Source organism: Lethenteron reissneri, chromosome 65 (genome assembly GCF_015708825.2).
Source record: "Lethenteron reissneri isolate LAM-NWPU_2019-01 chromosome 65, ASM1570882v1, whole genome shotgun sequence".
NCBI lineage: Eukaryota > Metazoa > Chordata > Hyperoartia > Petromyzontiformes > Petromyzontidae > Lethenteron > Lethenteron reissneri.
The window spans coordinates 12,573,546-12,587,073 of record NC_083843.1 but is presented as its reverse complement, the minus strand read 5'-3'; the positions used below and the strand labels follow the sequence as shown (position 1 = coordinate 12,587,073).

General features: G+C 52.4%; 2 protein-coding genes across 8 annotated transcripts in view; one reads left to right on the top strand and one right to left on the bottom strand.

The window, feature by feature from the left end:
* The window catches only part of LOC133359667 (APOBEC1 complementation factor-like), a 28,575-nt gene extending 22,866 nt beyond the window's left edge, over positions 1-5,709 (top strand). For 2 of the 4 annotated variants that reach the window (XM_061578161.1, XM_061578159.1), the window contains exon 13: positions 2,107-5,709. In XM_061578161.1, coding sequence (XP_061434145.1) covers positions 2,107-2,111 — 5 coding nt within the window. In that variant the 3' untranslated portion in view covers positions 2,112-5,709. The remainder of the gene's footprint in view (positions 1-2,106) is intronic. The other 2 variants (XM_061578163.1, XM_061578158.1) reach the window with 2 other exon arrangements.
* A 3,153-nt stretch (positions 5,710-8,862) lies between these two features.
* Positions 8,863-13,528, bottom strand: part of LOC133359668 (bifunctional 3'-phosphoadenosine 5'-phosphosulfate synthase 1-like) — a 43,034-nt gene continuing 38,368 nt past the window's right edge. For all 4 annotated transcript variants that reach the window (XM_061578165.1, XM_061578166.1, XM_061578167.1 and 1 more), the window contains one exon: positions 8,863-13,220. In XM_061578165.1, coding sequence (XP_061434149.1) covers positions 13,082-13,220 — 139 coding nt within the window. In that variant the 3' untranslated portion in view covers positions 8,863-13,081. The remainder of the gene's footprint in view (positions 13,221-13,528) is intronic.

The following is a 13,528-nucleotide window of genomic DNA, read 5'->3' as shown; positions in this document are numbered from 1 at the left end:
CACCTCTGCTGTAGCAGACGGACAGAAATATGGCATCTGTGCTGGACCGCCCTTTCCTGAAACCGCATTGGGGCTCCACAAGCCTCTACTCAGCGTGCCTGGAAAGGCGATGTTGAATAATCCTTGCCAGGACCTTTCCCGGCACATTGCGGAGTGAGATGCCCCTGTAGTTGTTACAGTCTGTGTGGTCCCCGTTCATAAAGAGGGGGACCACCAGGACATCCTTCCAATCCTGCAGAAATCATCCAGTGGTCCCGACTGTTGATATGATATCCTGTAGGACAGTCTGTGCACAAACATCACCCGCCCTCAGCATTTTGCTTGGGAGATCATCTCTGTCCGGTGCCTTTCCTGGTCTCAGACTCTGGATCGCCTTCAGTACTTCCTCAACAGATGGCACCTCAGCCAGCCACTCACAGGGGGTTACTTCCTCCTCCAATATTTGAGACACCGCAGCCTCAGCAGGGTCATCCCCACTTTGTCCAACAATGCTTTTCCCTCCTCCAGGACTTCACAGAAATGTTGAGCAAATCTGCAAAACTGGTGCTTGGGTTGGAGATTGGATCATCGTTTTTTCCCCTAATGTTGGTAATAGGTGTGGCGCTGCAGGTTACTTTTAGATGGAGTTAAATAATGATTTGTGATCGCGGGCCATTGAGTCAGACTCGTTCTCCTCACGCAACCTGCGACCACCACCCATCCTTACAGCTCCTCACGGCTCTCCGAACCTCCGAACGAAGGCTGTGATTAGCCTTATTCTATGACGTGGGATGCTGCAAACGATGAGAGTGGGCCTGTCGCTTTTTCTCAGTCAGCTTGAAAAACCTCCTTTGTCAGCCAGGGTCTAGGGGAGGTGTGGACCATGTACCCAAAGCAGCAATTGCAGCTGCATGAGCCACAGTCCTAAACCTTGTCCATTTCCCCTCGTCATCTGGAAGAGTGAGGGACGATGCCAACCACAGCCGCAAGCGATTATTACATTCTTGTTTGCAACTTTCATCAGCTAGCTGAGACCAGACCACCTTGGGTTTCAATGGGTGGACACCCACCACAGATAACAAGTCGATGGTCTGTGGGCAGATCAGCTCCACCACGACCACCACTCCTCGCCTCCGGTTGATGGGAAGGCAAGCCCAAAGTAGCTTGGGGCTTACAGCTTCCCACACCTCACCGCCACTCTCCCACGCCCCCTTCATTCTGTTGTTCAGAAGAAGAGCCACTCCCTGTTGTTTGGTAGTCTCCTGCCCTGTGTAGAGGACTGTCCACCCGTCATGTTGGCAGGTGCCAGAGCCGATCTACCGGACCTCCTGAATACCACAGAGATCCAGGCGGTACCGGTCCAGCTCCCGACAGAGGAGTGGCAGCCTTTCCTCTGTATTCAGCGTTAGAACATTCCACGTGGCCATCCGCAGTGGTTTTTTTGTCTTCTGGCTCCACCAAATGGGGTTTGGCCAGGAGACGTCATAGACGCCTGTCCCCCTGGGGCCTCCGGCACAAGCTTATTAAGTAGATATTTTATACGTGGTTTAGTGGTAATTTATTGAAGGTGGAGGGGTTACCAGCCCCTCGCACCCGTCCAGAGCCCCCATTTGGCCGCTGTGGTGGCTACAAACGCTATGACGGGAAAGGCCATCTCAGTTGGCCCTCCCCCCTTGGCACTGCCCACCACAGCGTTGCCGTCCGGCACCACGAGGAGGTAGGGGGTTGTTTTTGCCGGATTACACACATGCACACACATAGACACACAAAACACATATACCCACACACACCCCACCCTACCCACCCCCCCTCGCCCCCCCTCGCTCCCCCCTCATCCCCCCCCTTATTCCCCCCTCATCACCTCCCGAGCCCCCCCTCACCCCCTAACCCCCCCTCTTCCCCACCCCCCCCCCACCCCCACACGAGGGATGAGGAATTTTTATTGTATTCTTCAACAGTCAAAATGTTTAAACTTCCAAATGGCCACTCGCACAACGACGCCGCCCGCAGCCCAAGGTGACCACGTGGTGCTGCTCTTGATGTCACCAGGCGCCATTTTATTGGTGTGGGGGGGTGGGGGGGCGACCATAATGACGTCACCCCTCTCCCCCCCCCCCCCCCCCTCAGTGTGACGTCAAAATCTCGGATCGTTCGCACGACGACGTGGTGACAACTTACGGTGCCACGTGCTGCTGCTGGTGATTGTGATGTCACCAGGCGCCATTTTATTGGTGTGGGGGGGGGGTGTAGACGACCCCATTGACGTCACCACCATGTCCTTACCCCCCCCCCCCAGTGTGACGTCACAATCGCGGACTGTTCGGTAACAACTCATGGTGCCACGTGCTGCTGCTGCTGATTGTGATGTCACCGGACGCCATTTTTGGGGGAGGGGGTGGGCTATGCCAGTGATGTCATCATCCCACCCCCCCCACCCCCATTGTGACGTCACAACCTCGGATCGTTCGATGCGTGCTGTGGAATCGTCTAAGAGTTTGGTAATCGCCGATCCGAGCGTTCGGTTGCGTCTTTATGCTGTGAAAGTTGTCGTCGTTGTTGTTGTTGATGTTATTATGTTGACCAGTTTCACAAGACAAGTGCCATGTAACATTACAGTTACATTGTTATTAAAGACAGTGCCATGTAACATTACAGTTACATTGTTAGTAAAGACAGTGCCACATTACACTACAGGGTGTTTCAAAAAGGATGGACCCGATCTGAAATCGCAAAATCTCTGCAACTACGAACCGCTCATGAATTAAACTCTTACCACTTGAAAGGGCGGGAAATAGAGTTTCAAATGATTACCGCTCGATGCCTCTCCCAGCGCACAAACAGCCTCTAGCCTCAGTCGTTCACAAGGCGGTGACCCCCGCAATGCAAGGGGCGATTTGCGTTCTGCAGTTCGGCGAGACTGAATCCGTAATTGCGGTGCGGCGTGCGTTTCAACGGCGTGTTGGCATTGATCCGCCAATGTCGAAGCGCATGGTGGCACAAGAGACGGTGGTGTTTTTGTGCCACCATTAGCGACTAATCTGGATGACCTCAAAAACAGAATCACGGCAGCGGTGACTTCAGTGGAAGAGACACTTTGAGAGGCGTTTGGGACGAATTCAACTATCGTCTCGATGTTGTCCGTACAGCAGGTGGAGGGCACTTAGAGCATTTATAAACTGGTTAGTAAAACTTGATAATTTTTGTGTAATTGTAACATGTTGCCATCGAGAAATATACTGCTTTTAAATTGGGTCCATCTTTTTGAAACACCCTGAAAGCAATCTTGATTTGAAGCTTTCGTGACTGCAGGAATCCATACTCTTTGGTTCTTTCGGTAAAGTCACGTAGGTAGAATAAAATAAAATAAAACAAATCGACGTTTTATAGTAACATTGTTATTAAAGACAGTGGCATGTAACATTATAGTGACATTAGTTTTAAAGACAAAGCCATCATAGATTTTGTATCAGTCACGTTGTATCTCCATGTTCACCGCAAAGTACCGCTTGTGGTATTTGACCACCTCAACACAGCCCCTGCCGTGTTGTTTAACAAAAACAATTTGTCAAACAACAGCGAGTAGTCTATTACACTGGTCAACACACTTTTTCTGGCATAAGGTATTCCAACGGGTTTAAGATAATTTTGGGGTGCTGATTCCAAATCTGGCATCAGTTTTTGTCTATCACATCAGGTTTTTGAGATATCAAATATTGCATTTTCAATAAAAACTGCAGAAGAAAAATATTAAATAAATGTGGATATCTACATAAAATTATATTATAAACACACTATCCTAAAAATACAGCACCATATTTTAACACTAAAGCAGTCACTGACTCGCAACAATTTGCAATCATAAGTGACAGTTAATTTTGGGTAAAATCAATGAAAATGGGGAATGCCGATAGCATAAAATTAGATGTGATTGAGCAAATCTGAGATCAGATTTGGAATCAGCACCCTGAAATTAGTCTAAAACAGCTGCAAAAGTCCAGACCAGAAAAAAATGTTTTTTTTGTTGACCAGTGTTATTATTATTGTTTTTTGTATTTCAAAGCTCTTATAGTGGCAACGGCGATGCCGAACGTGATGTTGCGTTGATGTTTACTCGGGCGACTTTCATTTCGTAACAGAGGTGGGTTTTTTTTTGTTCCCTTGTTCGGTTTGATCATCGCGGAAATGTGAAAATGTCGCGTCGGTCAAAACCCGCCACGCTGCCCGACACGGCCAACTCAGTCATTCGCTGCTAGTACAGCACTAGTGTATAGTGTAGTGTATAGTTTAGTGTATAGTGTAGTGTATAGTGTGTAGTGTATAGTGTGTAGTGTATAATGTAGTGTATAATGTAGTGTATAGTGTAGTGTATACTATACAGTGTATACTATACACTACACTCTACACTACATTTTACACAAAACTATACACTACAATACACACTACACTACACTATACACTACAAACTGCACTATACACTACACTATAAACTGCACTATATACTACATTATACACTACACTATACACTACACTATACACTACACTATACACTAGTGCTGTACTAGTGACGAATTGCCAGCTTCTGTTTACGTGACACTCAACCCACATTGACTGATTGGCTGTGTCGGGTGGTGGCGGGTTGCACTACGACGACACAAACATGTTTTTATTGACGCCATGAAACCCAGCAGAAGCCGCTCTGTATGGATGATGTTGGTAGCGAAAGCCACCGATGTGATGGTAAATGTTGTGGATTTTCTTTTGAACACACCGGTGTGCTGTAGTAGTATACTACACTATACACTACACTACTACACTATACATACACTATACACTACACTATACACTACTATACACTACACTACTACACTATACACTACACTATACACTACTATACACTACACTATACACTACACTATACACTACTATACACTACTACACTATACACTACACACTACACTATACACTACACTACTATACAAGACACTATACACTACAATACTATACACTACACTACTATACAATACACTATACACGACACTATACACTACACTACTATACACTACACTATACACTACACTATACACTACTATACAATACACTATACACGACACTATACACTACTATATACTACACTACTATACACTACTATACAATACACTATACACGACACTATACACTACACTACCACCACCACACCACCACCGCACCACCACGTGACTGTGACGTCGCGATTGACGTAGAATCTCTCCCCCGGGGATGCAAATTGATGGTCCCCCCCGTCACGGTGATCGTGACCCCCCCCCCTCACCCACCCACTCACCCCTCCACTCACCCCTCCACTCACCCCTCCACTCACCCCTCCACTCGCCCACTCACCTCTCAACTCACCCAATCACTCACCCACTTACTCCTCCACTCACCCCTCCACTCACCCACCCACTCACCCACTCACCCCTCCACTCACCCACTCACCCCTCCACTCACCCAATCACTCACCCAATCACTCACCCTTCCACTCACCCAATCACTCTCACACTCACCCACCCATCCACCCCCCCCCCCCCACGCACTCACCCACTCACCCCTCCACTCACCCACCCACTCACCCCTCCACTCACCCACCCACCCACCCACCCACTCACCCACCCACTCACCCACTCACCCCTCTACTCACCCACCCACTCACACACCCACCACTAACCAACCCACCCACCCCCCCATCCCCTCCTCCAATGATGATCGATCCAATCCTCAATACAGCGAATGTGTCGATGTGATTGTCTCGTGTGGTACTTTATTCATGTTGCAGTTGTTGTGGTGTTGTGTGGGTTGTTGTGTGTGGGTTGTTGTTGTGTGCGTGTGTGAGGGTGAGTGTGTGTGTGAATGCGGTTTCAGGAAAGGGCGGTCCTGCACAGACGCCATATTTTCTGTTCGTCTGCTACAGCAGAGGTGTAGGGAATTCCAACAAGACCTACATCTCTGCTTTATTGACCTGGTCAAGGCCTATGATACTATCAGTAGACCTGTGCTCTGGATTGTTCTTCGTGCTTTCGGAGTCCCTGACCCTCTGCTCACGATCATTAAGGACCTTCATGGTGGTGAGCGGGCCATTCCCTGTACACCTTGGGGTGCAACAGGGAGGTCCTCTGGCTCCCACATTATTTAACATCTATTTTGACCACGTAGTTCGTAAAGCCTTCAATAGTTGTACCGGAGGAATTTCCATTTGGTACAGATATAATGGGAGGCTGATCGACGCCCACGTGCGATCAAGGGATGGCTCCCTATTGGTCAACCACGTTATGTATGCCGATGATTTGGTAATAGCTGCTCATTCAGAAGAGGAGTTGGAGACGCTGCTGCTGAGACTGGAGCGTGCCACTAAGAGGTGGGGCCTTACCATCAGCCCCACCAAAACTAAGCACCTGCCTGGGTATTTTGTACCATCGGACACTCCACCCCCACAACTCCCAATCAGTGATGGGGCAGTAGTGGAGAGAGTGGAGAGTTTCTCATACCTGAGCAGTGTGCTTATGACCGGCTCCAGTTTAACAGCAGAGGTCTCACTCCGAATCAGTCGAGTGGCAATATCTTTTCATCGGTTGCGTAACGCTGTGTGGCAGCTACCTGGTCTGTCGCTCCGCATGAAGCTTCAGGTCTTCTCGGCCACAGTCATTCCCTCCCTTCTCTACGTGTAGGAAACGTGGACCCCCTAATGGAGCATCTTCGCCAGTTGGAAACATTTAGGCTGGCCTGCCTACGATCCATCCTGCGTTTAACCAGACTGGATTGTGTGAGAAGCTCACAAATCCTTGAAAGATCTGGGCAAAGTCCCATCGGTGAGCTCCTCCGTCAGGCAAGGCTGCGTTGGCTGGGTCATGTAGCCCGCATGCCCAGCCACCACATGCCTAAACAGCTTTTGTTCGGCCGGATCGAGGGGGATAAACGGGCGCTGCACGGGCTAGAGAAGAGATGGAGTGATGTGGTACAGGAGGACGTGGAGCTGAGTAGACTTGCCAATGACTGGTACCAGCAGTGTCAAGATTGGCCTCTGTGGAGGAGGCTCGTGAAGGACGCTACTGGGCAGTTGAAGGCAGTAGCCCTCCAACAACAACGGAGGGCGGAGGAGTGACGCTCACAACAACGAGCGGAGCTCCGGGTGGCCAAAGCACAGCAAGTTGGCACAGTAAGGGGCACAGGTGGTGCATCAGCCAGTCGTCTCGGTCATCTCGGTCAGTCGACCCGTGGCATCTGGGTCTGCCCCGTGATCTCCTGCCAGCGGGCGTTCGACACTTCACGTGGCCTTAAGGTGCACATGGCTTGGCACAAGCGTCGTGGTGACGTCACCGCCACTTAGTGGCGAATGGCGGTTGTTGTGTGTGTCAGTGTGTGTGTGTGGATGAGTGTGTGGGTTCGGTGAGTGGGTGGGTGAGTGGGTTGGAGAGTGGGTGAGTGGGTGTGTTTGTGGGTGTGTGTGTGGGTGGGTGGATGGGTGTGTGTGTGGGTGGGTGGATGGGTGTGTGTGTGGGTGTGTGTGTGGGTGAGTGGGTGTGTGAGTGAGTGGGTGAGTGTGTGGGGGTGTGTGTGTGGGTGGGTGAGTGTGGGTGGGTGAGTGGGTCAGTGTGTGGGTGGATATGTGTGTGGGTGATTATGTGAGTGGGTGAGTGGGCGGGTGTGTGTGGGTGTGTGTGTAGGGGTGAGTGGGTTAGTGGGTGGGTGGGTGAGTGGGTGAGTGAGTGAATGAGTGGCTGTGTGTGTGTGGTGTGTCTGTGTGTGTATGTGTCTGTGTGTGTAGTGGTGTTTCTATGTGCATCACGACAGGAACACGCACGTGCAGCGACATTAATGGAGCCCACTCCGGCGTTTATCGCCCCCTACCGATAACAAAGTGGCGCTGTGCATGCAGTGGCATCGGTGACGTCACTGCGTGGTGCCGGGCTGAGAGGGCCAGCCCAAGCGGGGCTGGGTGTGGCACCAGCCCTGCCGGGGCTGGGTGTGGCACCAGCCCTAGCGGGGCTGGCTGGGCTGGGTGAGCGCTGGCACCACGCGTGGCGTGTGGTTGGGGGTCTCCCACAAGGGGGAGCGGGAGAGCGTCGCCCCAAGGGATTTCTTCACACAGCGTTGGTGTCCGGTGCCTTTTCTGCAATATTTTGCCGTCTCTTCTTGGATTTTCTGTTTGCACTTAGTCACATAGTCACTTCAAGATGTTCCCTTGTTCATGTTTTTGTTTGTTGTTTGTTGCGGTTGCACCCGATTCAAGAGCCAAATGGCTCACAGCGCTCAACACCAAATAAATGAAAACTGATCAGAGGGAGAGGGTTACCCCGGGCCGTGGCACTCTGGGTAACCCCGTAGACACGTGACCCGGAGTGTCCACAGAGAGGACCCCAGGTGGGGGAGGGGCTAGGGGTGGTCACGTGTCTGGGCGGAGCTCTCCACCACCACCTCCACCATCACCGTCATCATCAAGACCACCATCATCACCACTATAACCATCACCTCCACCATCACCACCTCCATCACCACCATCACCACCTCCATCATCACCACCTCCATCATCACCACCTCCATCACCACCATCACCACCTCCACCATCACCACCTCCATCACCACCTCCATCACCGCCATCACCAACACCACCATTACCACCACCACCATCACCACCACCTCCATCACCACCTCCATCACCACCACCATCACCACCACCATCACCACCACCATCACCACCTCCTCCACCACCTCCTCCACCCCCACCAAGTGACGGTGACGTCACCACAGCGCCTGTGCCAGGCTAGGTACACCAGGAGGTCACGGGACAGACCCAGCGGGTGCCATGGGTTGTACCGACTGAGATGTGTGAACACCACAACTTCACGGCGCGTATGATGGTTAAATGCGAGTATATTTATTCCTTTGCAAAACAAAGTTTCTAATTGGTGTTACAACATCTTCACACAATCACCGCTTTGTCACTGCCGGAAAGGGGTGAGGACAAATCTTAGACCGGGGGGATCACCACTCCACGTTCTCGCCACGGGTACCCTGTGTGGTTCATGCGGCGACGTCAACGTTAACACAGTAACGTCAATGTCAACACAGTAATGTCAATGTTAACACAGTGACGTCAATGTTAACACAGTAATGTCAATGTTAACACGGCAACGTCAATGTCAACACAGTCAATGTTAACACAGTAATGTCAATGTTAACACATTAATGTCAACACAGTAATGTCAATGTTAACACAGTAATGTCAATGTTAACACAGTAACGTCAACACAGTAATGTCAATTTTAACACAGTAATGTCAACACAGTAATGTCAATGTTAACACAGCGACGTTAACGCAGTAATGTCAATGCAGTGACGTCACCGCAGTAACTTCAATGCAGTGACGTCACCGCACTTACTGCAGCGGTAGTCCACAACCACCGCTCCTCACGCACCGCGACATCGTCGCTCGTTGCCCTCGTGGGAAGCTGCTATACGTTCCCGTGCCGTGACGTCATCAGCAGTGCCGTGACGTCATCAGCAGTGCCGTGACGTCATCAGCAGTGCCGTGACGTCATCAGCAGTGCCGTGACGTATCTGTCTGTGCCGTGACGTATCACCGGTGACGTATCGGCCGTGCTGGTAATGTATCAGCAGTGCTGGTAATGTATCTGTCTGTGCCGTGACGTATCGCCGGTGACGTATCGGCCGTGCCGGTGAAGTATCTGTCTGTGCCGTGACGTATCGGTGCGTGCCGTGACGTATCGGCGCGTGCCGTGAGCAGTTGCCGGCACGGTGCGGCGATACCCGGTGCAGATTTGTGGTTCTGGTTTTGGGCAATGGGATCGGTGAGGGGGGAAGCTCCTTCACAATCGGCTGGTCCGGTACACCGTGAGTAGATAGATAGATAAACGTGTCTATGTGTGTCTATATATATACGTGTGTCTGTGTATGTATATATGTCTATGTGTCTCTATGTATATATGTGTGTATGTCTATGTGTGTCTATATATATATGTGTATCTGTGTATGTATATATCTCTATGTGTCTCTATATATATATGTCTATGTGTCTATGCGTGTCTATATATATACGTGTGTGTCTATGTGTGTCTATATATATGTGTGTCTATGTGTATCTGTGTATATATCTCTATGTGTCTCTATGTATATATGTGTATGTCTATGTGTGTCTATATAGATGTTGCGCCACACCAAGGCGCTGTGGGTATTCTTATGGTCACCACCCTCACAGGCCGATAGGGGGCAGCCGAGAGAGTGATCGGGAGGTGTGGGGGTTGACCTGGAGTAACCCCCCCCCCCCCCCCGGGTACCTCGTGACCGGGGGTAGAGACCCCAGACCTCCAAGGGGGTGGGGGCTGGGGGCCAACGGTTCATTTCAGACCCTTCCAGACACTTCTGGATGGTTCTGGGGGGGAAGGTTGTGGCTAGGGGCGGGATTAGCCCCAACTTGTGTATAAAAGCCGGCCCTCTCAACGGGACCGGCAGAGTTCATCCACTCAAGACCCGAAGACGCCTGAAGACTTGAACACTCGGCCAGCACCCTGGGACCCTCAACCGAGGCTCTAGTAAGAGCCGCGTTGTAGCGGACCAACGGTGAGACCCGTACACCCTGGCGAGGTCGGGTCAGCCCAGCCTCCCCTAGGTCCAGTAGCGGAGGACCCGAGAGAGCGGAGCCTGTAGGGCCCCGCTGGAAGGGAGGCAGTACCTCCCTTAGGTTATCGGGTGAAGGGGCCGTACCCCTTCAGTGTTGCGGGTGTTATTAACGTTTGTTGAAAAGACGCATTGCCTCCAAGAGAAGTTTCGCTCCACGTTTCTACCCACAACATATATATGTGTCTGTGTGTGTGTGTGTCACTGTGTGTGTGTCTGTGCGTGTCTGTGTGTGTGTCTGTGTGTATCTGCATGTGTGTCTGTGTGTAGTCCGGCAAAACAACCTCCTACCTCCCCGTAGTGCCGGACGGGCAACATTGTCGTGGTCAGTGCCGTGGAGGGAGTGCCAATTCCGATGCGTCTATCCCATCATGGCGTCTGTGACCATCACAGCGGCTAAATGGGGGCTCTGGACTGGTGCGAGGGGCTGGTAACCCCTCCACCTTCAATAAATTACCACTAAACCAGGCGAAAAATATCTAATTAAAAAGCTTGTGCCGGAGGCCCTGGGGGAACAGGCGTCTATGACGTCTCCTGGCCAAACCCCAATTGGCAGAGCCAGGAGATTGAATCTTCACCCTCGGGACTCCTCCAGAAACAACGAAAAGCCACTTCGTGTGGCCACATGGAATGTTCGAACGCTTACTGCGGAGGAGAGGCTGTCACTCCTCTGTCGGGAGCTGGACCGGTACCGCCTGGATCTCTGTAGCATTCAGGAGGTCGGGTGGACCGGCTCTGGCTCCTGCCACCATGTGGGGTGGACAGTCCTCTACTCGGGCCAGGAGACTGCCATGAGGGGGTAGACCCATCGGATCGAGAGGGAGCCTTCTCCAGCTCCCTCTCGAGAGCTCCGCCCAGACACGTGATCACTCCGGATCACGTGTCTACGGGGTCAACCAGAGTGCCACGGCCTGGGGCAACCCTCAACCTTGGGCCGACGCTCTCCCGCTCCCCCTTCGTGCTTTCGGAGTCCCTGACCCCCTGCTCATGCTCATTAAGGACCTTCATGATGGTGAGCGGGCCCGGGTAAAACTACGTGGCCGGGAGTCGGAGCCTTTCCCTGTGCACCTTGGGGTGCGACAGGGATGTCCTCTGGCTCCCACATTATTTAACATCTATTTTGACCGCGTAGTTCGTGAAGCCTTCAATAGCTGTACCGGGGGAATTTCCATTTGGTACAGATATAATGGGAGGCTGATCGACGCCTGGGTGCGATCAAGGGATGGCTCCCTATTGGTCAACCACGTTATGTATGCCGATGATTTGGTAATAGCTGCTCATTCAGAAGAGGAGTTGGAGGCGCTGCTGCTGAGACTGGAGCGTGCCACTAAGAGGTGGGGCCTTACCATCAGCCCCACCAAAACTAAGCACCTGCCTGGGTATTTTGTACCATCGGACACTCCACCCCCACAACTCCCAATTGGTGATGGGGCAGTTGTGGAGAGAGTGGAGAGTTTCCCATACCTGGGCAGTGTGCTTATGACCGGCTCCAGTCTATCAGCAGAGGTCTCACTCCGAATCAGTCGAGCGGCAATATCTTTTCATCGGTTGCGTAACGCTGTGTGGAAGCTACCTGGTCTGTCGCTCCGCACGAAGCTTCAGGTCTTCTCGGCCACGGTCATTCCCTCCCTTCTCTACGCTTGCGAGACGTGGACCCCCCTGGTGGAGCATCTTCGCCGGTTGGAAACATTTAGGCTGGCCTGCCTACGATCCATCCTGGGTTTAACCAGGCTGGATTGTGTGAGGAGCTCACAAATCCTTGAAAGATCTGGGCAAAGTCCCATCAGTGAGCTCCTCCGGCAGGCAAGGCTGCGTTGGCTGGGTCATGTAGCCCGCATGCCCAGCCACCGCATGCCTAAACAGCTTTTGTTCGGCCGGATCGAGGGGGCTAGACGGGCGCGGCACGGGCTGGAGAAGAGATGGAGTGATGTGGTACAGGAGGACGTGGAGCTGAGTGGACTTGCCGATGACTGGTACCAGCGGTGTCAAGATCGGCCTCAGTGGAGGAGGCTCGTGAAGGTCGCTACTGGGCAGTTGGAGGCAGTCGCCCTCCAACAACAACGGAGGGCGGAGGAGCGACGCTCACAACAACGAGCGGAGCGCCGGGTGGCTAAAGCACAGCAAGTTGGCACAGTAGGGGGCACAGGTAGTGCATCAGCCAGTCATCTCGGTCATCTCGGTCAGTCGACCCGTGGCACCTGGGTCTGCCCCATGACCTCCTGCCAGCGGGCGTTCGACACTTCACGTGGCCTCAAGGTGCACTTGGCCTGGCACAAGCATCGTGGTGACGTCACCGCCACTTAGTGGCGAATGGCGGTTGTTGTTGTTGTTGTTGTGTGTCTGTGTGTGTCTTTGTCTAGTCTTTGTCTAAGGAGCTGTAGTACTCTGTGTGTGTGTCTCTGTGTGTGTGTCTGTGTGTGTCTGTGTGTGTCTTTGTCTAGTCTTTGTCTAAGGAGCGGTAGTACTCTGTGAGCACCCTCCAGGCTCGCGTGGACATGAACCCCTCCGGAGGGTCCACCCCCTCCCGTGCCATCTTACGCATGCGCGTGCCGGAGATGAAGTCAAACTCGGCATGGCTACACACACACAGACGCACACACGGAGAGAGACAGTGTTAGCACCGGGGAGAAAGAGAGACAGAGACACAGAGACACTATCCAAGACATGCCACTTAATCCCACCTCACCTCACCACCCCCACTCACCACCCCACTCACCACTCACCACCCACCACCCCCACTCACCACCCCCACTCACCACCCCCACTCACCACTCACAACCCCCACTCACCACCCCCACTCACCACCCCCACTCACCACCCCCACTCACCACTCACACCCCACTCACCACCCCCACTCACCACGCTCACCACCCCCACTCACCGC